Here is a 25,414-nt window from a genome sequence, read left to right on the forward strand (position 1 = left end):
TCTGTGCCCAGCATGGTGGCTGCTGAGCTGGGATTCCAGCCCAGGGCTCTGCCTGCCCCCACGGATCCTGTGCCCTGCTTGGGGCTCAGCCAACGTGGGTCAGTCCTGGAGGCGCCCGCAGCTCTGAGCGTTAGTTCCTCCTCCGTGAGAGGCAAGACCTGGATGGGATGAAGATGCACACACTTGTTCCTGCCCATGCGGATTTCAGGGTAACAGGACACCACTGAGCCCTCCCCTCCCCTCTCCTCCCGGCGGGACATCAGCTCCCTTAGGGTGGGACCTCGAGTAGGGTACATTGCTTCTCCTCGCTTTTCTAGGGTGCTGCCCCATCTCTGCCACTGGCCCCTCGTCTTGTTGCATGTTCCTGAAGGCATGAATGTCAGAGGTTGTCTTAGAGATGGAGGCTGAAGTCTGAGATGTAGACCTGCCGGGTCCCCCAACCACCTGGGTTCCCAAAGAACCCGGGCAGATGGACTGGAGCTACAGGGTGGAGGAGGGGAAATCCAGAAGGTCAGAGCTCCCCCGCTGCAAAGGGGACTCTCAGGGGGCCTTTATAGAGCAGCAGAGAACCTCTGTGCCATCCTTGCCCGGAGGGATAGCTCTCAGCCCTGGGGGGAAGGGGGAACCAGACATGGAGACCGCGGCATTGTGGTCCCACTCACTACTGGGCAGCAACCTGCCCTGGGATTCCTGCTGCCAGGGAACGTGAATGAACCCCCCTCCATCACCCTGCTTGGGGAGTGGGGGTGGTCTGGGGGGAGCAGAGAGGGGGCTTGGAGGGCTGGGGGGCGGGGCAATGTATCGGCCAGGGTCGACCCACGGTCATTATGTGGTCAGCGGTGTCTGGTGACAGCTCGGGGTGGTGGGAGGGACAGGTGCCAGAGGGCGAAGCCAGCTCGGTTGAGGCTCACTTTAAAATTGGGCCAAGCGCTTGGACGCGCAGACGCCCCCTTCCCATCGGGCGTTTCCTTTGCTTTTGGAGGGGAGCCCGCTCCCCCCCAGCCCCGCACCGGGGTGAGCAGTGCCGGAGCGCCAGCGGCCGAGCCCCGCAGTGTGCCTGGCTCCGGAGGGCGCTCAGGTGGCCTCAGGTGCCGCGGGGCGCAGCGCCGGGGCGGGGCGCGGGTAGGGCAGGGCCGGCTGGGCGCGCACCTCGCCCCGCCCGCGCGCCGCCCCGCCCGCCCCGCCGGCCGGCGCAGGGCCCTCCCGGAGCTATTTTGAAAGTGACCCTGGGCTGGGCGGCCGCGGGGCGGCAGGGAGAGGCGCGGCGGGCGCGCGGGAACCATGACAGAAGATGACCGAGGCGGCGCTGGTGGAGGGCCAGGTCAAGCTGCGGGACGGCAAGAAGGTCGGGGCGCGCGGCGGGCGCGGGGCGGGCGTGGGGCGCGGGCGGCCGCTCACGCTCCCTCTGTCCCCGCAGTGGAAGAGTAGGTGGCTGGTGCTGCGCAAGCCGTCGCCGGTGGCAGGTGAGCGGGCGCGGGGCGCGGGCACGGGACGCGGGGCGCGGGGCGGGCGGCGGCGGCCTCCTGCGCCTGGCCGGCCCGGAGCGCGGCCAGCTCGCCCGAAATAGCCGGCGGCGCCGGGGCCGAGGGCTGTAACCGGAGAGCGCTCCGGCCTCACCTCGGCCTGCGCCTGCCGCGGACGCCGGGACGCGAGACCCTCTCGCGACCGCACCGGGCCCGGGAGCCGTCATCTCAGACTCCAGGCCCGGGGCGGGGACCACCTTGGCAGAAGGGCGGATTGAGGCTCGGAGGGGCCTGCGGGAGCCGGTGGAGTCCCGAGGGGCGAAAGGGCGGGAGCCTGTTCTGGCCCCCTCCCCCATCACGCAGCAGGGAGCATCCCAGAAAGTTCTGCCCCAGTTGGGGATTGAGTCGTGTCTTTGAATCCAAACGCGGATGGGTGTTCTGGGCAGCGCTGACCCCAGGCGGCCCCTCCACGCTCCCCAGGTGGAGCCGAGGCTGGGCCGCCAGGTAGGAACGAGAAGAGTGAAATCTACCTTGTGTGTGGGCTCCGTCCCGGGAGGAGAGGACGGCCCCCTCCCAGCCCCCTGAGCGGAGCCGGCCCCCCAGCCCGGAGGAGCCAGCTGGGAGCCCCGAAGCCGGGCATCTCCAGCTCAGCGGCCGGAGGCTCTGAGCTGTGCAGCTGCAGCTGTTTCCGGAGACAGGTGCCTTGGAGCCGGCCCAGGCCCCCGGGGGTCTGTGTGGGATGCTGGGGGTGTGAGCGCACGCTGCCTCACACGTGCCCGGCTGCCCGAGAGTCTTCCGGGACGCCTGGGGTGTCTGCCATTTCCCAGGCAGGGTGTGGAGGGCGCCCTCCCTGTGCCCCTCCCGGCTCCCCTCCTCCATCCCTTCTGCTGAGCCGGCTCTGGGAGCCTCGTGGTTGCGATAGAAGGGTCTGCTTTTGGCCACGGACACACTTCACCTCCTGCCTGGGCCTCAGCTTCCCCTCCAAGGGGGCCTGGGCTCCGTGCACCCTTTGTTCAGCCGATCAGTCTTTCATGCGCAGCCCCTGCGTCAGTAGCTGTGGGGTCCTAGTCCTGGGGAGCTCAGGGACGCCTGGTGGGGGTGGGGGGGTCAGAGCTGGAGAGAGGGGGTCCCCAGCCGGCAGGGAATGGAGACACCGGCCAGCTGAGGGTGGCAGAGGCGGGGGTGAAGGCCGTGCTGATCCAACAGGCTATGGCCCGAGGCAGGGGGCTGGCTGTTGGTTGGGGGTTGCTTGCCGGGACGGTGGTGAGCCAGGGCCTGTGCCGGCCTCTGGGACAGGTGGCCCACCCGAAGAGCAGTCCCGGGGTAGGCCTTGTCTCTCTTGGTAGGGGGGTAGTGATTTGCAGCCCCTGGTGGTGGATTTTATGCCAGTATCCGAGAGCGCTAGTTGAGAGGTGAGCTCTGGCCGGCCCTGGAGGTCACCTGTGAAGGGGGCCCTCATGCACTGCAGGGGAGTTTGCAGTGGGTCCTCAACACCATAGACTCTGAGTCTGTAAGTGGCCTTGTGGTCATTGGGCCTTTCCTGGGTCTTACCACGTGCAGCCCAGCGGTAGAGAGCCGGGGGCGTCGGGGAAGAGGCTCCTCTGCCCTGGCGGGCGCCAGGGCTGGACTGGAGGGGAAGTCGCGGAGAAGAGGGGGAAGGCACTCGGGCAGGACTCGGCCGGGGACTGGGGCGGGGAGGGGATTAGGGGTAGTGGAAGGTACACGCGGCCCCTCTGGGCTGCTGTCCTCTGAGCCCTGCATCTCACGTCCTGGTCCCCAGGGTCTCAGAACCCCTGCTGTCACTGCCGTTTATCTTAGCAGCGCCCCCTTTATCCTCACACTGCACGAGGGCCGCGGTCATCCTCTTATGGGTGCTTGGCCTGAGGCGGAGTTGCCAAGCTGACCCCGCCGGGCCACTGCCCGGCTCTCGCCAGCCCTCCCTCTCTCTCCCTCCCGGCCGGTGCCAGTGGCCGCGATTCCCCGATGGGTCAGAGGCTCTGGACCCTCCTCGCTCTCCCCTCCCTGGCCCTTAGCTGATGAGCTGGCCCCTCTCTAGTGTGTTGGGGGGCCTGGCTGGGAGGGTTGCAGCCGCCTGGCCCCCCTTATCCTGAAGACCAGATCCCTCAGGTGGCCTTGGGGGCAGGTCCTCGTACTTGGGGTCCCCACAGCTAAGACTCCCCAGATCCTGGCTGCAGCCAAGGGGGAGCCTGGGAAGGAGAGAGGAGGGGCCGCCCTGCCTTCCCATCATGAAAACCCAGGACTCTTGTTTTTGAAAAGCGTTTCCTTCCCAGGAGGGCCCACAAGGAGAGGTTGGGAGGGAATCAGGGGCTGCAGGCGGGTGGGGGGTAGGAGGGCCCCTCTCCGCTTTGGGTCTTTTCTCCTGTTTTTGCTTTTCTTAACCAGGACCACTTATTCTTCTTACAATAAAGTTTAGTTAGTGGAAGGAAGGAAAAGCTCTGGGTTTTTTTTTTTTTTTTTTTTTTTTTTGCGGTACGCGGGCCTCTCACTGCTGTGGCGTCTCCTGTTGCGGAGCACAGGCTCCGGACGCGCAGGCTCAGCAGCCATGGCTCACGGGCCCAGCTGCTCCGCGGCATGTGGGATCTTCCCAGACCGGGGCACGAACCCGTGTCCCCTACATCGGCAGGCGGACTCTCAACCACTGCGCCACCAGGGAAGCCCTGATTTTTTTTTTTTTTAATAGATCTTTATTGGAGTATAATTGCTTCACAATACTGGGTTAGTTTCCGTTGTATAGCAAAGTGAATCAGCTATACCTATACGTATATCCCCATATCCCCTCCCTCTTGCGTCTCCCTCGCACCCTCCCTACCCCACCCCTCTAGGTGGTCACAGAGCACCGAGCTGGTCTCCCTGTGCTGTGGGGCTGCGTCCCACTAGCTGTCTATTTTCCATTCGGTAGTGTGTATATGTCCACATGCCACTCTCACTTCGCCCCAGCTTCCCCCTCCCCCCGCCCCCGTGTCCTCACTTAAAGTGATGAAAGGGAAAACCTCTTATTGAAAGAAGTAACAATCTTTATAAAAGGCAGTAATACTTCGGTGGGATTGCGCTCCTTGGGGTCTCGACCTCTGTCCTGGCCAGAGAATTCATGCCTCGATCCTTTCCCTTGAGACGAGGGTAGTCTGGGCCCACCCCTGGTGACCCTGGGCAGCCTCTCTCTTCCTCCCCGGGTTGAGGCTTAGGATGGTGGGAGGGGTGTCTCTCACGTGGCTGCCCTGTGGCAGGGGCGGCCCACCCACGGGTGAGGCACCCAGAGGGGTCCTGAGCAGCCAGGGCGACTCCCCGGCCCTCCGCTCCGAGGGCCCTGCTTCACCAATTCCTGTGCAAGCTGCTGGGGCTTTATTCAGCCCAGAAAAGCCACCGGGAGGGACCCTGACTCCTGGAGCTGGCAGGGCCTTTGGGGGCTCATTATAGGCACAGGGGCTGAGACTTGCTGACCCAAGGGGTCTGGCCCACAAATGATTGGGTGCTGCCTCCTGCCCACAGCCCCTTGGCCAGCTGGGGGCTCAGCACCTGCTCCTTTCACTGAAGGTGAGGTATTAGTTCAGTATCCTCTTCCTATCCCTGTCCTCAGACAGGTGCTGAATTCCTGGAGGGCAGGTCCCTGACTTAGCATCACCCCTCACAGGCAGGCTGGCAGGGGCTGGGACCTGCCAGGTGAGGTGCTGTGAGCCCAGCCACTCTTGGCAACATCTGGCCCTGCAAACTTGCCCGGGAACCGGGGCCTCGGGACACCTGCCCTTTAAGCCGCTTGAGCTGTCCCACTGGCCTGTGCCCGTGCCTCTCCTGTGCAGTGGCAGCTCTGCTAACTGAGGTGGGCGCATTCCGAGAGGTTGGGGGTCCCAGGTGGTGATGGTGGGGAGGGTCCCTTCTCCGGTCCCACCTTCTGGCCTTGGATCAGCTGTGTCCCCCAGAATGGGCGTGACTTCTCAGTCCTGGGCTGGGCAGGCACTCAAGGACAGGGTGTGCGTGGTGGCTAGCCATTCCATCCCCATGGAGACCTCGACAAGGGGGCCAGGGCTTCCTGCAGCCCCTGGTTCCGGACTGGGAATCGGAGCACCTGAGCTCAGGTCTCGCCTCTGCTCGGACCAACTGTGTGCCCTGGACGAGTCCTAGCTGGTCCCTGCGGAGGGTGGATGGGTGGTGGGTGTGCATTGGGCCTGGGGCACCGTGCACTCCCGCTGCTGCTGGTGAGGTTGGGGTAGCCTGCCTGTGGGTGCCCGTGAAGCCCCCTTGCGCCCTGCATACACAGTGCACGCGCTTCCCCCCGAATTGGATCGGGAACAGGCCTGGACCTGTGGGTCAGAGGGGGGTCCCTCTGGGCTTCAGCCTGAGGCACCGGCTGGCAGGCCCGGTCAGCAGCCCCCATCCCCAGTGCTCGGCTGCCCGCAGGCCGCTGCCCAGCTGCTCTGCTGAAGGCACTGCCCAAGGTCACTGTGACCTCCGAGGGCTAAATCCAACAGCCGCTCCTCCAGCTGTGTCCCGTGGGTGGGCGTCAACCTCCGTCTCCTCTCCCAGCTCCCCCTGCCCCAACAAGGCCCGGAGGTTTGCGTCTTCACGGCCACCCACCCTCCCCAGGCCCTCGGCCCCGGGCTGTAAACGCCCTGAGTGCCCATGACTGACTCCATGGTTATTTTTACATCTTCAGACGCGTGTGTCCAGCTGCCTGTGTGCACGCCGCCTGGTGTCTGATGGGCCTCTCAGGCTCACATGTCCGGGACAGAACCCCAACCCTGCCCCCTGCCCCCGGCCCCGCACCCCCTCCCCCGGTGCCCCCCTCCCCAATCCAGCATCACCCTCCTCTTCCTTTCCCTCACCCCATCATCCACCCACCAAGAGGTCCCATGAGTTAGCGCTGCCTCCGCAGAGGGAAGGCCCCCCCTCCCGCTGTCACCATGGTTACCACAGAGCCTAGCTTTGGGCCCCCTTTCTTCTGCTCGGCCTAGGCCAGCAGCTCCTCTGGCCTGGACAGCTGCAGGGGCTTGGAGCTTTGCTGTCACCGTGTCCCTTCGACACACGCAGCCAGGCTGGGCCCTCTTTGCTCACAGCTCTCAGGGCCCCTGGTGTGCTGGGATGCAGCCTTGGCCTGGCTCAGCAGGCCCACCTGGCTGGAGCCCGCCTACACCTTGGACCACTCTTCCCCTCCCTTCATGCCAGCCCTGCCCATTGGGTCCCTGCCTCTGGGCTTCTGCACTGGCTGTTCCCTCTAGCACAATACTGTTCCCTGAGGTGCTGCCGGGCTGGCGCCTTATATCCCTTGGGAGTCCATTGTCCCTTTGGAAGAGACTCTGACCCCTGTGCTCAGGCCCCATGACAACCGCTGTCATCAAATGCCGTCCACCCCCAAATGCCGTCTACCCCTGCCATCAAATGCCGGTCCCCTGAACAGCTCTTCCTCAGAGTTTTCTTCTTTATCGACCTTTTTCAGCGTTTCCCCTCTTGGGTTTCAGCTCCGCAGAAGCTGGGCTGTGTCCCCTGGGTCCCCGGATTGTTTGTGAGTGGAATGAACTGGGCTGAGGGCTATGGGGGAGGCCGCCCCGCTGAGGGACGGAAAAGGAGGTGGGGTGGGTTCCGAGGAGCCCCATTGGGGGTCTTTCAGTGGCCCACTACGGGCAGAAGAGGGCAGGGGTGGGCTGACCCGAGGCGGGTACGCTCCCCTGGGTTTCATGGTGACGGGGAATGTCCCCGGCCCCAGGCCGCGGTCCCTGCTCATCCCATGCTGTGCTTGCTGGTGCGTGGCAGTCACCGAGGGCCTCTGTGTGCCAGGCTGGGGCTGTGCTGTTGCCTTGACTCCGCAGGGTGCATGGCGTCCGTTTCTCAGATGGAAAATAGAGGCTCTAAGAGCTGAGGGACGGGTTCCCAGACACGGATGTGGGACGTGAACCGAGTCAGCTGGTCCCCACGGTGGCGCCCGTGCACAGTGGTGGAGTGTGTGCGTGTGTATGTGCAAGCGTGCAGGTATCCATGTGTAAGCACGTGTGTGAGCACGCACGCACGCGTGATCAAGTGTGTGGCTGTTTGTGCACGTGCACAGGAGTGTGTGTTTGTGCCTCTGCGTGCACACCCTTGGTTTAATCTTTGGCACTTTTGTCATTGCCCCATCCGTGCCTCCTTTCACTACGATGACCCCAGTCCCCTCCACCCCTGGCCGAGAGCTGCCCCGGCAGCGAGCCGCCCAGGCCCTGAGGCGGCTTCATCTCTTACCCCTGGAGTCCGGGCTCCCAGGGCCAGGTTGCAGCCTGGCTGTGCCCCTGCAGCTCCACACTTCAGCTGGATGGGTGCTGCCGTGAGCGGGATCCTCAGGCCCTCGCGGCCCGCGTGGAGAGAAAGCGGCCACATGAGTGGGTGGCCCGGAGCGCGGGGTGGGGAGGCCAGTGATGTTCCCTTGGCAGCTGACCGGGAGACCTCACCGAGTGACCAGCCTCGCTGGGCTTCTTGCGAGGGGCGCAGCCCTGGGTGCTCCCAGCGAGGGTCCCCTGTGGAGCTGGCCAGTCGGTGCAGGCTCCCGTGTCCCTTTGTGTGGCGCGTCTGCAGGAAGGGCTGGTGATGTCACTGCTCCCTGGGGGCACTGGTGCTGTCTCTCCTGGGCACAACCTGCTTTGTCTCAGGCCTAGACCTGAGAATTTCTGTTTCTCCGGTGCCTGGTACTGAACAGCTTTCCACTAAACAGCGCTCCTCACAGAACAGGTTTTCAAAATAGGATCAATTCATGGCCCGAAGTGATCAGGAGGGAGAGAGGGTGGAGCAGCTGCCCATCAAAGGGCCCCACCCACGCCCCTCCCAGGAGCAGAGTTCTGCCTCAGCTAAAGGTGCCCACTGCGGGGGTGCTGGAGGGTGCCGGGGGGCTGGAGGGTGCTGGGGGGGCTGGAGGGTGCCGGCTGAGTGGCTGGACAGCAGCTGCGCCAGCTGTAGCCCGGCTGTGACTCTGGGCAGCTTCCACCAGGCAGAAGATGGGGCTGTCACACAGCCGCGACCCTCACCCTCTTCTGTTCATATGTAAAATGAAATCAGTGACGCTGAGGGTGTGTTGGCTTCCTGGGGCTGCAGTAATGAATTGCCACAAACTGGGGGGCTTGAAACAACAGAAATGTGCTGTATCACAGTCCTGGAGGCTGGAAGTCCAAAATCCATCAGCGTTCTCCCGCTGAAGGCGCTGGGGAGCACCCTTCCCACCTCCTCCGGCTCGGGCAACTCCAGGCCTCCTGGGCTTGTGGGCACATCACCCTCTGACTTGTCTTCTCGTGGCCTCTCCTCTGTGCATCCATGTTTCCTTTTTTGTCTCTTATAAAGACACTCGTCTTTGTTTTTTTTAAATAAATTTATTTATTTATTTTTGGCTGCATTGGGTCTTCGTTGCTGCGTGTGGGCTTCTCTCTAATGGCGGTGAGCGGGGGCTACTCTTCGTTGCGGTGCGCGGGCTTCTCATTGCAGTGGCTTCTCTCGTTGCGGAGCACGGGCTCTAGGTGCGTGGGCTTCAGTAGTTGTGGCTCGCGGGCTCTAGAGCGCAGGCTCAGTAGTTGTGGCGCACGGGCTTAGTTGCTCCGTGGCATGTGGGATCCTCCCGAACCAGGGCTCGAACCTGTGTCCCCTGCATTGGCAGGCGGATTCTTAACCACTGCACCACCAGGGAAGTCCCAAGACACTCGTTTTTAGATTTAGGGCCACGCGGATAATCCTGGGTGACTCATTTTGAGATCCTTACCTTGTTCACATCTGCAAAGACCCTTTCTCCAAAAAAGGTCATGTTTGCAGATTTGGGGGGTCAGGACATGGACATGTCTTTTGGGGAGCCCCCATTCACCCCACTGCAAGCGGGCGAGGGTACGCATTGATTCTCAGATCTCTGTAAGGAGTAGGATGTGAGCTGCATTTCAGACAGAGCCAGGATCCAGAAAGATTGCACCAGCCCAGGGAAAAGGGTCTTGGGGGCACATGTTGGCTCTTGCATGTAGGTCCCCAAGCCAGCCTTGCAAGTGCAGGCGTCCAGGGTGGCAAGACCTGCTTGGCAGCAGGAGGCGTCTGAGGAGCGTGACGTATGGGGCGACACAGGGGCTTGTAGCAAACTAGGCTCTAGACTACGAGTCGGCAAACCAGGGCCCTGAGCCAAATCCGGCCCGCTGCTTGTTTCTGTTATAAAGTTTTATTGGAACACAGCCATTCACTTATGTGTGGTCTGTGGCTACTTTCGCAGTTCAGTAGTTGTGACAGAGACTGCGTGGTCCACGTAGCCGAAAACAGTTACTGTCTGACTCTTCACAGAAAGGGTTATGGACCTTGCTCTTGGCTATATCACTGGGAGCATAACTCCTAGAACAAAGAGGTGACAGTCTGGCCCTGCCTTGCTGTTAAGGCCACAACTAAAGCGAACGGTCTTTCCTGTGACAGAAGGCCCTCACCCTCATCTGTGCCAGGGGATGGGGCTGTCACTGCTCCAGCAGAAGAGGGCCTGCCTTCAAGAGCTCACCTTCCAGGGTGGGGAGTGGGGAGACTGGAAATAGACAGGGGACAGACAGCTACCTAGAAAAGCCACCGAGAGATGCCGGCCTTCCCTGGGGAGAGGAGTGGCAGGAGGGGTCGGCGTGTCTGGGGGTGGGGCAGCCCGTGTGGCTGGCAGGGCTGTCCCCAGGCCCGTGGTCCCTTCCCTAGCTGCCTCGGTGGCTTCCCTTTGTCCACACACATTTTTACTGGGAGTCTTTCTGTGCTCACCGCCTCCCCAAGCTTTTACCTCTTGGGCCTCTGGTGACACATCAGGGAACACTTCCATAACAACACATGCCCTGCATGCCACGTGTGTGACTAATTTCTCTCCGGGCCGGGCCACGAGTTTCCTAAGGGAGCCATGCTCGGGAGAGAACACGCTGGAACCCTTGGGTGGGCAGATGGGTTTTTGTGGGTTCTGGGATTTTGTTTGTTTCCCTCAAAATGAGAACATCTTTGCTTTTCTCTGACATAAGCATTTCAAACACTACAAACAGGGTCTCAGATAGGAAGTGGAGCTCCCCCATCACAATCCCCAGATTTTGTAAATACAGGCGTGTCGGAGCCCAGTCACCCAGGCTGATCTATGTACTGCCTGGGGCTGCTTTCACGCCCGACGACGGCAGAGGTGGGTGGCCGGGACAGACTGTCCACCCTCTGCCTTCATAAGGAAGGGGCTGTGACTGTGGTTTGATGGCAAACAGGCAGGAAGCACCACCCTTGTTCTCCATCTGGTGGCAAAGATGAGTCTTGAGTCAAGCTCGTTGTGATCTGGTTGTCACTTGGGTCTGTGGGGCTGCTTTTCCAGGGTTCGGGGGTTGGGCCGGAGGAAAGCAGTTCATCGCTCCATCCCCTGCCGTCCTCCTGCGCCCGCTCCTCTGTCCTCTCCTGCCCGGACGAGGGGGCTTGATCGTCGAGCGTCCGTGCGGGGCTCAGGGCAGTCTGACACTTCAGTGTTCAGGTGTTCACATTAGGCCCTGGACTCCTCACCTTCATCAGAGACGGGGCGGCGGCCGTGGTGGGTGCGCTTAGGAGGGTCGCTCGTGCTCTGATCTAGGGCGGTTCGCCAGGGCCACACAGGCGGCCAGGAGCGCCGGGGATACCAGCACAGCGATTAGGGTGTTGAGGGAAATGGAAACTTGAGACAGACTCTGGCGCGTCCCCTGCAGGCTCTCGGGGGCGGCTCGTATCGGGTCTGGCAGAGGGACCCAAGCCCAGTGGTCCTCCTGCCCCTTCCCGGCTCTGGAGTCCGGGTCACACCCTGGAAATGGAGAAATCCAGGAGGTGAAGTGGGTCTGGGTGTGGCAGGAAGCCACCCTTGCAGGGCCGAGGCGGGAGGCCTGAGTCCCTGGGCAGGCTCCGTGCTGTCCTGCTAGCAGCCTGAGTGTGGCCCCCGTGGCCCCAGGGTCTGGGGCAGGCTGGAGGCCCTGGCTGGGGGCCAGAGTCAGGTGGGCGGGCCAGCCAGGGGGGGTTCTGAGCCCACTTCCGCTGTGTGGCCCGGGGCCGTGTGGGTGGGGTCACCCTCTTGCACACGAGGAGGTGGAGGCGCAGGGTGGCCGGGGAATTGCCCGGGGTGTGCCTGGGGCCCAGACTCTCGGGCGAGGGGATGCTGGGGACGGGGCAGTAGCTGCACTGGGCCTGCGTGCCTGACGCCATCCCCCCGCGCCCTCCGCAGACTGCCTGCTGATGCTGGCCTACAAGGACAGGTCAGAGCGAGCCAGAGGGATGCGGGAGCGCAGCAGCCTCGCACTGGAGGACATCTGCGGCCTGGAGCCCGGCCTGCCCTACGAGGGCCTGGCCCACACACTGGCCATCGTCTGCCTGTCGCAGGCCGTCATGCTGGGCTTCGACAGCCGGGAGGCCATGTGCGCCTGGGACGCCCGGATCCGCCACGCGCTGGGTGAGGGTGAGTGACACCGGTGCAGGGCTCCGGGGGCCCAGCCTCTGTCCTGCAGTGTCCCGCAGGCCTCACCGACGGGCTGCAGAGGCCAGGACGCGACTCCAGGCCACGGAGCCCAGTGCTTGCTGAGCGCCCTCTGCTCGGCCACAATTGGGGCGGGGGGCTGGGGGCTGGCCCCTCTTGAGCTCCCTAACTTGACCCCATTCATCTGAACTAGAGCTTTTAGCCCCAGCGGGCGGCTGGCTAAGCAGAGTGATCTGCAAGTGCTGCCCTTTGCTTCTCACCGGGCCGCCTGAGCCCAGAGCCGGAGCAGGAGGAGCGGTGTCCCTCAAGGGGAGTAGCGGGGTGCAGGGAGTGCTCTTGGGAGATGTGGGGACCCAGCCCACCTCTCAGCCCCGCTGCCCACCCGGCTGTGTGAGCTGAGGTGGGCGGGCCCCCAGCTGAGCCATCAGAACCCATGATATTTAAAAAAAATTTTTTTTAAATTGAAGTAGAGTTAATTTACAATGTTGTGTTAGTTTCAGGTGTCCAGCAAAGTGGTTCAGTTACACACATATACGTATATTCTTTTTCATGTTCTTTTCCATTATAATTTATTACAGATAATGAGTATAGTTCTCTGTGCTATACAGTAGGTTCTTGTTGTTTACCCATTCTATATATAGTAGTGTGTATATTTTAACCCCCACGTCCTAATTTATCTCGAAACTTGTGATATTTTAACACCATATTTAAAAAATTCAAAATTAAAGCCAAAAGCCCGTGACGAATAAAGTGTCAGAATTTAGAGTGAAGCTGGGCTCCGAGCCACCCTCAGACATTCCCGTCCTCAGCTGCCCCAGCACCACAGCCAGCCTGGTCTCGATTCACACATTTGCTGTTTCGCTCACCGTGGGCTTTTTGCATTAATTTTTGTTGTTTAAATAATCATTAAAATGTCAGTGATCTTGGCCACTGTTTTGTGCCCAGGTAAGAGCCTTGCTCACCTCAAGCCAGCCCAGCCCGGCTAGGGGGCTGCGGCCCCTCCCACCTCCGGGTACCCCCAGAGCAGTCCCCTAGTCTGGGGATGTGTGGACGGCTCAGTGAGGGGATGCAGTGGCAGAAGGGAAGAGCCGCACCTTTCCAGAAAGTTCTGCGGTTGGGGGTTCCTGCCAGTTCAGCCTGGCTCAGGGCACGGCTCCTTTTCTGCTACGGGGCAGGCAGGGCCCTTGCACAGAGGCAGCTGGCGCCCTGTCTTGGCACCTTGACAGAAATCACCAGGACACTGATGGGGTCGCTGTCCTCCTTGGGCCGGGCATGGCAGGCCCTCAGGGCTTCCTTGCCTAGGAGCCCCTCGACGCCCCACTGCAGGGGCTTGGGTGGGGCTCAGGGAGGAGGAGGTGGGGCTGGGACTGGGCCCCTCTGGGTTGGAGATGAGGCTGGTGGGCATGGGCGGGTAGGCCACTGTCCACTCCTGGGCCCGGCTACTCCGGGGTGCACCCTTTCCGAGGTGGGAGGCATCTGGGGAGAGAAGACCATCCTGCTGAGGGGCTTCAGGGTCAAAGCGCCGAGCCGAGGTAGCGGATGAGATCTCGGGGAGCAAGTTGTCCTGCTCGGCGCCAGGGAGAACCCCTAACTGGAGAGGGAAGGGGGTCCACGGTTTCCCGAGCATCCCTGCGGTCAGGCTGGGCTGTGAGGCAGACCTTAGACTCTCCACGGACCAACGGGAGGCTGGGCCTCCTGGGCCTCCGTTTCCCCATCTTTGAAATGGGACCACAGCAGCTACCCTTAGCGGGGGTTCTCAGAGGACGTGCTGTGAACAGGAGTTCTGAGGCCGCGGACCTACCAGGAGTCGCATGTGAGCTTTTACTGGAGCTCGCCGGGGCCGAGTTAGGATGGGGAGGGGGCCCCCTGAGGATGGGAGAGGTGAGTGTAGCCACCTCGGGGCTGGACGCTGTGCTGGGAGGCGGGGCGGGGCAGACCTGCCCTCTGAGCTGACCCTGGGATGCTGCGCCCCCCTCCCCCGCCTCTGCCCCAGCGACGCCCTCTCGCCCCTGCCCCGCCCTCAGTGCACAGGTTCCACGTGACCGTGGCTCCAGGCACCAAGCTGGAGAGCGGACCCGCCACCCTGCACCTCTGCAATGACATCCTCGTCGTGGCCAGGGACGTCCCTCCGGCCGTCACGGGGCAGTGGAAGCTGTCGGACCTCCGGCGCTATGGGGCCGTGCCCAGCGGGTTCATCTTTGAAGGAGGGACCAGGTGTGGGTACTGTAAGTATGTGGGCCGTGGGGAACCTGGGCCGTGGGCAGCCCCAGACCTCCCGGCTTCCCGGCCCGACCGTGGTTCAGAGCTGACCCTCCTGCTTGCAGCTGGCCTCTCAGGGACACGGCAGGGTTATGTCTTTTAACGTCGAACCCAGACCCTCAGCTGTCTCTGTTCTTGCTGTTGGAGGGTGGGTGCTTGGAGGCTGAGAGGAGGGCCCCTCCCGCAGGAAGCCCGTGCATGGGCCACCCGGAGGCAGCTCATGGGCCTACGTCCCAGGTCACAGAGCATCAGGTTGGGGAGTTGGTTGGTTGGTTAGTTTCAGGTGTCCAGCAAAGTGGTTCAGTTGGTTGGTTGGTTGGTTTAAGGCCACCCCACACTCCGGGATGGTCTGTCTGAGAGCCTTCACTTGAGCACACCTGCAGAGACCCTTTTCCAAATAAGGCCACAGCCATAGGCTCCAGGATGTGAACCTGTCCTTTGAGGCCACCGTTCAGCCCTCGACAGGGGTCACCTGAACTGTGAAGGTGCCAGCATCCAGATCTCGATGAGTCTCTGGGCACCGGGACAGAGAGTGGGTTAAAGTCCCCAGAAGGCCCTGGAGGGTTTTGGATGTAAGGAATCAACATCTTCTCCCCTGGGGCAGGTCCCAGCCTGGACCCTGGGCCCCCCAGCCCACACCCCCTGGGCCCTCAGCCTCAGACCACTCCAGAGAGCAGTAACTCGACCCTGGCCCCCTTCACACATCCTGAGGCATCAGTGACTGGATGTCAGGAGAGGGCCCTGTAGAGTGTGGAGGAGGGGTCGGGCAGGTGTGACCAGGACCTGGCAGGTGTGCGGGGGGCTCTGTGTGGCTCTGGGTACCGCGTGGGTGGACGTGTCCTCTCTGTGGCCTCCACATGGACGACAGCCTGTTCAGATTATTCGGATGGGGGTTGGGCTTGGTGGCCGGGAGCTTGAGGTCCCCCAGCGTGGCCCGATTCTCTCTCTCTGGGGTGGTCATGGCCCGCTGTGTGTGTTTAGGGCTGCAGGGCAGGGGCAGGGCATGCTGGTGAGGGTGGCACAGAGATTTGGGGGCCCTTCCCCACCAACAGGCTCAGCAGGCAGGGAGAATGGTGGGCCCGGGAGAGTAGGGTCTGTCCGGGGTCTGGAGCCCAGGGAGGGCTTTGGAGAGGGCCAGGGGGCATTTGAACAGGGCCTAAGCATGAATGGAAGTTTCTAGGATGAGGGGCCCCAGAGGAAGTCCCCGTCCTTTACATTGGCAGGTCCTGTCAAGGGCACTTCAAGGGCATTTCCACATCCATATGAGCCGGCTGCGGACAGGATCGGGGTCCTCGGATACTGAGGAATTCAGCAGGTGGTGGTGGGCGGGGGTCCAAGGCTGGCCCCTGAGTCTGTGCAGGCTGCTCCCCCTCTCCTTCTCCCTAGCTCCTCGGGGTCCAGGCCATCCTGTCAGTCCCTTGGGGTGCAGTGAGCATTTTTAAATGATTTTTATATGTGCGTAAAAGATGAAGCTCTGAACTAGGGAGAGACCGTCTTGCTACCCCTGCCCAGCTCTGAGAAGCCCTTAAGTGCCTCTTTTGGGCCTTCGTGGTCCAAATGCTGGTCTCGCTGGAACTGCTGGAGCCCTGGTCTTGAAACCCAGGAATCTTGGGGAGGAGGGAATGCATTCAGGGGCTTCTCTGTGGCCTGCACTGGGTGAGGGGTTGGAGCTGGGAGCACACGGCTGGGAGGACTCAGCCTATGTGGGAGGACACAAGGCGTTTAGAATCCTCGGGGGCACAAGGGGAGCCGGGGAGGGCCACAGACCCCAGCCCGGGAGCGTTGGGGAGGCCCTCTGGAGGTGAACCTGACTGTGGCCTCTGAAGGGTGAATAGGAGTTGGCCCAGCCGCCGAAGGTAGGGAGGGCTGGGGGGAAGAGAAAAGGTGCTCCAGCCATACATTAAGCTCTGCTGAGTGACGGGAACAGTGTGTGCGGGGTGGCAGAAGTGAGGTAAGAGGAGGAATCTGGACCAGAGTTTGCACTGTGTTCCCAGGGTAGCAGGGAGCCATCAAAGGTGCTAGAGCAGGACAGTGCCACCTACAGATCTGTGTTGAGGGCGACAACTGTGGCCCCAGGGTGCAGACGGGATGGAGGCAGGGGCTGTGAGTGGGTGCGAGATGTGGATCCGCTGAGGCAGGGCCCTGCTGTGGGCAGCAGCTGGGTGGGTGGGCAGGGCCTATGGGTTCAGGAATGTTAAGGCGGTGAGTGAGAGGGGGAGGGAGGGCGGGCCAGCCTGGGGTGGGCGGGGAGGAGGGCGAGGCGAGGCGAGGGTCCCAGCAGGGTGGGCCTGGGCTGAGCGGTCCATTGCTTTGCCCATGGGGGTGGGGCAGGCGTCCCAGGCTGGGTTGCAGCCCGTGCAGAGGCCCCGTCAAGAACCTGTTCAGGTTGATACTTGGAGGTTGAGTCTCCCCTTGGGATCTAGGGCCCCTGTCACATTTCTGACAGGTTTGTGGTTGATTTCAGCCCTCTGCCCTGAAGTCTCTGCTCTGGGGGTGGAAGTTGGGCCCAGAATCTGTCACCCTTTTGTAGTCCACTATGGCATTTGCACACAGGGATGGTTCTGGGCGCTCTGCATGTCCAGGGAGGTGACAATCTGGGTGTCCAGGGAGGCCTCAATTGCACAGGGCCAGGGAGAGATGGGGCTGGGGTGATAGTCACCCCAAGAGACCCCCCTGCAGGGCCCCATACTTCATGGGGTTCTAGGTCCTCACACCAACCCTATGTGGTGTGTGCACATCCCCATTTTACAGACAGGGAAACTGAGGCACGGAGCTGTCCATGAGTTGCCCTGGCCTGTCCCTCTGAGCGTGGTGGAGCCGAGGTCTGGCACTGGGGGGACCTGACCCCACACTGTGTGCCCTGCTTTGCTGTCATCCAGCCCAGCTCCTGCCTGGCACTGGGGTTAAGTGGGGCGGGACCAGACACTTTTCAGCTCTCAGCAGACTCGGGGATTCCTTTTTGGGGTGTTTTGCTTCAGTCTGTTTCCTCCTAGGCAGAAAAGCAGGCCCTGTGTCCTCCTGTCCTTGGGGACCTGCAGGGTGGCCTCTTGGGACCATCTGGATGTGATGGCATGCGAGCCTCATCCCACATCTCCACTGTGTGCAGGCGGTGTTGTCAGGGCAGGCGGCTGGCATTTAGCAGCGGCCGTGAGGATGTGAGGTGCCTGCACTGTGTGGCTGCCTCCTGCCCGGATGGGGATGGGATGGGCTGAAGAGGGTGGGGAGATGGCTCGCTTGAGGATGGGACAGAGCCTGCTTCCTGGAGGAGTTGTTTGTTTTTTTGTCTTGCTTGTTTTAGTTTTACTGTGGCAAAATACACATAACACAAAATGTACTATTTAAACCACTTGTAGCATGTAGTTCAGTGGCGGTGAGCACATTCATGCACATGATCCTGCCCCCATCACCACCACCATCCCCAGAATCTTTTCATCTTCCCCAACCCTGTCCCCATTAAACACTCTCTCCCCATCCCCTCTCCCCGCCCAGCCCTGCACCCTTTATTCTACTTTCTATCTCTGAGTTTGATGACTCTAGGGACCTCATATAAATGGCATCATGCAGGATTTGTCCTTTTGTGACCGGCTTGTTTCACTCAGTGTAGTGTCCTCAGGGTTCATCCACGTTGTAGCAGGTGTCAGAATTCCCTTCCTTTTTAAGGCTGAATCAGGTTCCACCGTATGGATGGACCACATTTTGTTTCTCCATCCATCTGTCGATGGACACTTGGATTGCTTCCGCATTTTAGCTATTGTGAATGATGCTGGTATGAACGTGGGTATGCATATATCTCATCAAGACCTTACTTTTAATTCTTTTGGGTGTGTGCCCAGAAGTAGAATTGCTGGATCAGATGATGGTTCTCTGTTTAAATTTTTGAGGATCTGCCACACTGTTTTCCCCACGACTGCCCCATTTTACATTCCCACCAACAGTGTACGAAGGGCCCAGTTTCTTGACATCCTCACTAGCACTTGTTTTCGGTTTCGTTTTATTTTTATTTTTCTTTGCTGTTTAAATAATAGTCCTCCGAGTGGGTATGAAATGATCAGGTGAAATTTAAAACTTCATTTCGAAAGAACTTATTTCATTGAACTTTGCTTCTTTCTCCCCAAATAAGGGCAGAGACAAATGAAACGTTAATTACTAGATGTTTTACTCTATTAGGAAACTCTGTGCAAAATAATATCCCAAGGGGCTCAGTTAGCTGTGCCAACTTTCTGACTGATAATCAGTGCTGTCTGAACTTGAGCTTTCTAGGACCTTCTCGGCAGGAAAGTCCTCCAATGCCTTCAGACTCTGTCCTTGACTGGACTTCACCGTGGGGTCTTTGTCAGCAGAGGGTGGAATGCTTGTTCTCTGAGGAGCTGGGGACTGAGCTCTTAATAGGGTCCAGTGACAAAGGTCTGGACACTGGAGATTAAAGACTAACTTCAGATGGGAATCGGCCGGGATCTAACTGGGCTCATTGAACGTTTGAAGGAAGGCCTTTCTTTCTCACGGCTGGTGAATCTTTGAGTTGAACACGATGCTTTTCCACTGGAGATATTTATAACGCGGGCGAGTTTTGCTGCACCCCTGAGGATCCACAGCGTGTGTCCGTGAACCCGCAGGCGGCTGTTTCCTGCTCCGCAGGACTGTCTCCTCCGTCTTTAATTTCCCGTGTTATTTATTGCTGCGGGACAGACACCCCAAACTTAGTGCTGTTTCCTGTCTTGCGATTCCGTGGGTCAGTGGTCTGGGCAGGGCTCTCAGGGCTCTCTCTGCTCCGCATGGTGCACTGGGGTCACTCGGGCAGTGGCGTTTGGTGGGTGGCCTCAGGCACGGCCTGGGGCCCTGGTGCTGGCTGTTGGCCGGGACACCTCAGTTCTCCTCCGGGGCCTCGCCCTCCAGCAGGACACCCAGGTTTCTCACAGGGTAGCTGGTTCCAAGAGAGCAAACGTGGGGGTCTCCAGCCCCTAAGGCCTCGGCCCCAAACCCTAAGGAGCTCCCCTCGGTTACTTCCTGTGGCGCAGACCCCGGGAGAGGGGAGTGGCCCCGCCTCGGGGTGGAGGATTCACGGACGTGGATGAGAGGAGGCACGGGGGGCATCGTGGCAGTGACCACACCGGTACAACATGGCAAAATGGGTCCGGGCCCTAGCTTGCCTCCCCTCCCCCAAAATAGACGAGCAAACAAGAAATGAGGAGAGCCCTTCCCTGGGGATGGGAGGGGGCCTGGCTGCCTCCACGCCCTGCTTTCCATCCACACTGAGCGTGGGGGTCTCCTGGGCGCCTGGCCCTGGGTTAGACACAGGGGACTGCGAACGACTCAGTAGTGGTCCTGCCTCAAGGTGCTGGGCCTGGCGGCTGGGACAGCATCAGACCCGGGAGGTAAAGGGTCGGGGGGTCTGCCCCAGAGGAGGTGTCCCCTGAAAGCATCACCGGGTGAACCGTCAGGAAAGGCCATGTTACCCGAGAAGAATCTCAACAGGCGAAGGGGTGTTACGGGTGGCTGAGGGGAGTCGTGGAGGGGGACGGCCGCCCCAGGGGAGGTGTGTCAGGCAGGCCGGGCACACCTAGGGAGCTTGTTGCCCCCAAAGCCTGGGGTGGGGAGGGGAGCCACGGGGCAGCAAGAGGTCGCCGCTGGGTCCGGAGGCCTTGTCCCTTGGTTGTGAGGCTCAGGCGGGCCCTCAGAGACGCACGGCCCCCCACAGGAGCCCCTGGAGCCGCCGCGGAGGCCGGGTGGCGGCCGGCTCAGGCTCGGGAGCTCACAGACGCCCGTGGAATGCCACCGGCTCCGCTCCCCCCGTAATGTGGTTTTTTATAGTCGGGGGACTGACTGTGCCGAGGCCTCTGCCAGCTGACCGTAAGCTCCGGATTAGAGGCCTGGCCCCGGGGAGCGGGGGTGGCCGGGACGGGGCCTTCTCCCTGCCTGCCCGCCATCGGCCAAGGTCCCGGGCTCGAGTTCTAGGTTGGGAGGGACCATCCCCCAACCCAGCCCCTCTGGGCAGCGAGCCTTGTGGGTGCCCCTGGGGGCCCCCAGGGTGGACCTGGCTCTGCGTCTGGTCAGACGCTCCGTGGTGCCAGGACATGGCCCCTCTCTGGGCGTCCATTTCCTCACCTCTCGAGCAGGCGCGTCACCGGTTTGGGCCCTGGTGGCCGCCCAGGGGCACGGCGGCCTCACCACGTGTGGGACTGGCCCGGGTCCCTGGGATTCAGTGCCGGCGAGCGTAACCGGGACAGTTTTAGTGTGCCGCTTCCCCGTCTCCCCCGGGCACCCTCCTTCCAGAGGGAGCAGGCCTTTCTTTGGGCAGAGGGAGGAGGGCGAGGCACCGAGGGATTCCTGTGTGGTGACACCCCGTGACCCGGTGTCCCCATTCACTCGGCCATGGGACTTCATTCACGCTGGCGGGGCTCCGGCCCAGCGCAGGGCCCTGCGGCCGCTCTCCGCCCTGGCATCTTGCAGGCCCACGTGCCCCCTCCACCCGAGCCCCCTGGGCTGGGATCCCAGCCGGGCCTCCCCTCTGTCAATGGAAATAATCAATAAACCATCAATAATAAGAATAGAAAAGAGTTTTATTTGAGCCAAACTGAGGACTAGCCTGGAAACCTGCTTCCCAGATGACTCTGGAAAAGCAGGGTTTTCAGCACAGTTTTATATCTTGTTAGAACAAAGAACATCAAAGAAGTCAGGGTGACATTTCTTCAAGGTTTCAAAAAATAATAAAAATAAAAAAACAGACCAGCGCGTACACAGAGAGTCAGCGTGGCCTTGGCACCTGGGAGGGAGGCTTACCATTGAAGGAGGAGGGCGCTGGTGCCCCAGGAGGAGGGACATTTATTTAATCTTTATGTTTAACATGGACAGTCTTTACTGCTGGTCGATGTGCCCTTTTCTCTAATAATTAAAGCAGATGTACAATTTGATAGACCACAAATAGGCTATTTTAGTTAGCATCAAATTCAAGTGAACTCGTGTATAAGCCACGATGACTTTCCCGTATCTCAGTATGTAAACGTGTCTTTTATCACCTCTGTGGGTGCGAGCCCCGAGGCTGGACCTCAGCCCTGCAACTGCGTACCAGGGGCTCCAGTGCCCCCCACCCAGAAAACGAGCCTGGGAAGAGGGGAGGGGCTTTGAGGTGGGCCAGGCTGCTTCGTCTGCAGGGCAGGTGCCACTGCCTGTGTTTTGCCAGTTTCCCCTCGCCACAGCCCGGGTGAGGAAACCAGCTCTCGCAGCCGCCCTCCTGGACGTGCACCCCCCGCCCACCCCTCAAAGGAGCGTGGGCCAGAGGGAGGGGCTGCTGGGCTCTCCACGCAGCCAGGGCACCCTCCCCGGCCTCCTCCGTGACCCCCAACCTCCAGAAGTCGCCCCAGCTCCTCTCACCGGCCCGGGAGACGAGAGATGGCTGACGGCTCAGGGCCAGCGGGCAGGACGCCCTCTCCCACCTTGCTGATGCTGTGCAGCCCGGACTCGGGCTGGGATGGTGCCCTCAGGCCTGGGAGAGCCGGCCTGTGGCCTGAGCCGCCTGCATGGCTCACGTCACCACAGTGCCGTGGGGACATCGCTGTGGTGCTCGGGGGGAGGTCTCACGGGTTGGCTCAGGCTTTTGTGGGCAGTCCCCGCCCAGCGGCCCTGAGCCCACCCTGCAGGGGCCCCACCGACCCGAGCTCTGGCCAGGCTGACACCGGGGTCTGTCCTCCCTCTGCAGGGGCTGGGGTCTTCTTCCTGTCCTCGGCTGAGGGAGAGCAGATCAGTTTCCTGTTCGACTGCATTGTCCGCGGCATCTCCCCGACCAAGGGCCCCTTTGGGCTGCGGCCTGTTCTCCCAGGTGGGTGCCGGAGTTGGGGAGCCTGGCTTGGTGGGAGGGTCAGGTGGGCTGCTTGATCTCGGGCTCCCGGGGGCATTCACACCGGCACAGCCCCACCTCCATGGGGTCTGAGCTGCTGGGACGCTCAGAGGCCGAGGCTTCTGGTTGGGACAGTTACTGCAGCTGCACCAGGTGGGCCAGCAAGAGGCCCGAGCCCGAGACCCCGAAGACCTTCCAAGCCGGCCCGTCTCCCAGACCTGGGCTGGGCCCTCGCCTGAGGTCGCTGGGGTCAGGACTGGCTCCGTGGGAGCCAGAGTTCGGGCTGGAAGTCACCTTGTGAGCTGGGGTCTCAGCGCATCGGGTTGGTAGGTGCCAGGGCTGCATGAGCTGGCCTGGTCTTCTCTCCCACTTCCCTGGCTGTGGCTGGGACACTGCTCTTCAGGAGTCCTGGACCAGGGATGGCGCTGGACCGCGGAGGGCCACGCTACCTGGGCACTTCCTCCCACAGGGTGAGGTCTGCCCTCCCCTCGGGGAGGGCGAGGAGGCCCAAGCCCATGGGAGGGACAAAGGCTGGTCCTTGTCATCGCAGCTTCCTTTGACCGAGGCCCTCTGGGTGGGTGGTTCCCAGGGTCACCGATACTCCCCTCGCCCCAGTGAGGCAGTGCTTGTCCCCTTGTCCAGGTGGCAGACCAAGGCCTGTGGCCGGGCAGCAGGTGGTCAGTGAGCTCACATCCGTGGCCTCCTTGCATGGGCACCATAGCCAGGTCGGGGGCAGGTGGACCTCCTAGGGAGACAGTGGCTGGCGACGTGCCAGGTCCCCTTTCTCCCAGCGTGGGCCCCTCAGCCCCGCAACCCCCCAGGCGGGCCCGGGGGGCGGGGTGGGGGGCGGGCTGGGGAGGAAGGAGGCAGTTCATGTGACCAGAGCCTCGCCGCCCGGGCTCTGCTGGGTGGTGCGGCAGCGCCCTCTGCTGGCGGCTTCCCGCATTGCAGCCGCAGGTAGTGGTGTGGGTGGCCGGGATCAGACGGGGGCTGGCGTGGATGGGGCAGGTGTGGACAGCTGGGGTGTGGATGGGGCTGGTGGGTCCCTGCTCGCTGAGCCTGGCCGGTGTCGTGTTGAAAGACTGTGATCTTTGGGGACTCTTGAGATGTGGCCTCCACTGGGTCAGCAGCCTTAACACTCTGAGATTTGGGGGTGTCTTCTCAAGCTGACCACTGCTCGGTCAGACCCACTTGGGCACCAAGGCCCAGAGGCAGGACCTGCCTCACATACAGTGGGGAGGGGGAAGGGGAGAAGATAGAGTTCCGGGGTCCACCCTGCCCCAGGCATGTCCTGTGCATTCCCATCTTGGTCCCATTGCGCGTGGCGTGCACTGTCTCTGCTCCCACGTTTTGCAGTCATGGCTGTGAGGTTCAGGGAGGGCAAGTGGTGGGGCTGTGAGTTTGTCCAGTGCCAGCGTTCTGCTGCCTCACCAGCAGCAGGAGGGTGTGCCAGTGTCCTGACCCACTGCAGGACTGTCCGCTTTGGGGCATGGGACATCTGCTGGTGGCCAGGGGGGGCTGTCCTTGGGCCCAGGACACAGGATGACCGGGGACCTGGACGGGGGTGGTTTGAGTACCCTGAGCTTGGTGTCTGGCAGCTGGGGTGCTGGCGTGGGGAGGAGCTGGGGCTCCCAGGGGCTCTGTCGTGGTGTTGCGACTGGACCGAGGTCCACACGGCCCTGGCTGGGGTAACTGTGATGTCCTGAGCAGTGGGTGGGCTGCGGGGACAGGGCTGGGGCCGCCTCTTCGCTGACTGTCCTCTCTGCTGCAGACCTGAGCCCCGGGGGCCCTGCCGTGGAGGAGCGAGTGGCCCAGGAGGCCCTGGAAGCCCTGCAGCTGGAGAAGCGGCTCAGCCTCCTCTCCCACTCCGGCTGGCCGGGCAGTGCAGGTAGGGCCATGGCCTGGGCCGTGAGGGAGGGCCAGTGGCCCTGGGGCTGGGGCTGCCCCTTTAAGGCAACCTCCCAGCTCCTGTTCGTTCATTCATGCCCCTCCCTCTGTTCGTCCATTCGTTCTCTCACTCGTGATGCCACACTCACTAAGCTCCAGCCTGGATGCTGATCGTAAGCACGGTGCCGCCATGGGTGCTGGCTGGCGGGTTGGGTTTGAATTCCTTCCCAGCCACCGGGGTGTGGCCTGGTGAGGCTGTGGCTTCACCGTCTGTGCCCACACAGAAGGCTCAGGGGTGCTGGCTGCCGGGAGCAAGGCCCCTCAGCTGCTGCGCTCCGCGGGGAGATGGACAGAAAGGGCCGGCAGCCCTCGAGGGGACGCTGCAGCTCCCGGGGGTGGTGGGTGGTGGGCTACACTGGGGTCTCCTGGGCCAGAGGCGGGGGAGCTCTGCGGGCCCTCTGTCCTGTGTGATTGTCGCCAGTCCCACGGGTGCAGAGCGGGGATGGTGGCCTCTCCGTGCAGGCCCCTAGAGCTGGGTGCTCAGGTGTGCACGGGCTGCCACCTTCCTGGAGAAGGGGCTCACGTCTGGTTCCCAGGGGGACGGCAGGGAGGGGACTGGTGTGGGCGAAGGGGCCATCTTGGGTGACGCTGGGTGTGGAGGTCCAGGCAGGGTGTGGGTCAGCCATCCCAGGGTGGCGACTGGAGACCAGAGAGCACAGGCCCTCAGCAGGGCAGGGGCGTTGGGGGGCTAGACATCAGCTCCCACCGAGGCTCCCCAGCCCACCCCGGGCGGCCCGAGCCCCACAGGCGTCTCAGCCCCCGACTCTCCGCTCAGGGGACGACCGCAGCCTGTCCAGCTCGTCGTCAGAGGCCAGCCACTCGGACGTCAGCGCCAGCAGCCGGCTCGCACCGTGGCCAGAGCCGTCCCTGTCCTCGGCGGGCGCGTCGCCGGAGGGTCTTGGGCTGGCGGCTGCCCAGGCCCCCGGGGAGGCCGTAGCGGGTGCCTCGAGGCCACCCCCCAGGCCGCTGCGGCCACGGCAGCTGCAGGAGGTCGGCCGCCAGAGCTCCTCGGACAGCGGCATCGCCACGGGCAGCCACTCCTCCTACTCGGGCAGCTTCTCGTCCTTCGCAGGCAGCAGCCTGGACGTGTGGCGCGGGGCTGACGAGCTGGGCTCCCTGCTCAGCCTGCCGGGAGGCGGGGTGCCCGAGCCCAGCCTGTGCGCCTGTGCCCCCGGGGCGGCCGAGTACCAGGTGCCCACTGCGCCTCGGCCCCACTACGACACGCCCCGCAGCCTGCGCCAGGTGGCCCGGGACCAGCCCCCTGCCACACAGGGCAGTGCCAGCGACGGAGCCGCCGGGGACTCGGGCGGCCGTCCGTTGGCGGGGTGTCCCTCCGGCTGGCTGGGCGAGCGACGGCGGGGACAGGCGACAGAGGCCCCGTCGGGGCCAGGCGAGCCCTGGGAAGCGGGCGCCCCCCACGCAGGGCCCCCTCCGGCTCTCTTTTCCGCGTGTCCCGTCTGCGGAGGACTGAAGGTAAATGCCCCTCCCTGA

The 25,414-nt window shown here is 62.3% G+C and overlaps 1 protein-coding gene across 2 annotated transcripts; it reads left to right on the plus strand.

The window, feature by feature from the left end:
- Positions 1-1,291: 1,291 nt before the first annotated feature.
- Positions 1,292-25,414, plus strand: DOK7 (docking protein 7; the record flags this gene model as incomplete). 2 transcript variants are annotated; one of them, XM_079713263.1, is made up of 7 exons in its annotated part: positions 1,292-1,321; positions 1,418-1,463; positions 11,638-11,868; positions 13,911-14,111; positions 21,839-21,958; positions 23,748-23,864; positions 24,699-25,414. In XM_079713263.1, 7 exons carry the CDS (start codon positions 1,292-1,294, stop codon positions 25,412-25,414), a joined length of 1,461 nt encoding a protein of 486 aa, XP_079569389.1. The 2 variants fall into 2 exon arrangements, with proteins under 2 accessions (XP_079569389.1, XP_079569390.1); XM_079713264.1 differs by lacking the exons at positions 1,292-1,321; positions 1,418-1,463 and having other exon boundaries at positions 14,005-14,111; positions 21,733-21,958.

This window comes from Hyperoodon ampullatus, assembly GCF_949752795.1.
Source record: "Hyperoodon ampullatus genome assembly, chromosome: 1".
In the NCBI taxonomy this organism is placed as follows: Eukaryota; Metazoa; Chordata; class Mammalia; order Artiodactyla; family Ziphiidae; genus Hyperoodon; species Hyperoodon ampullatus.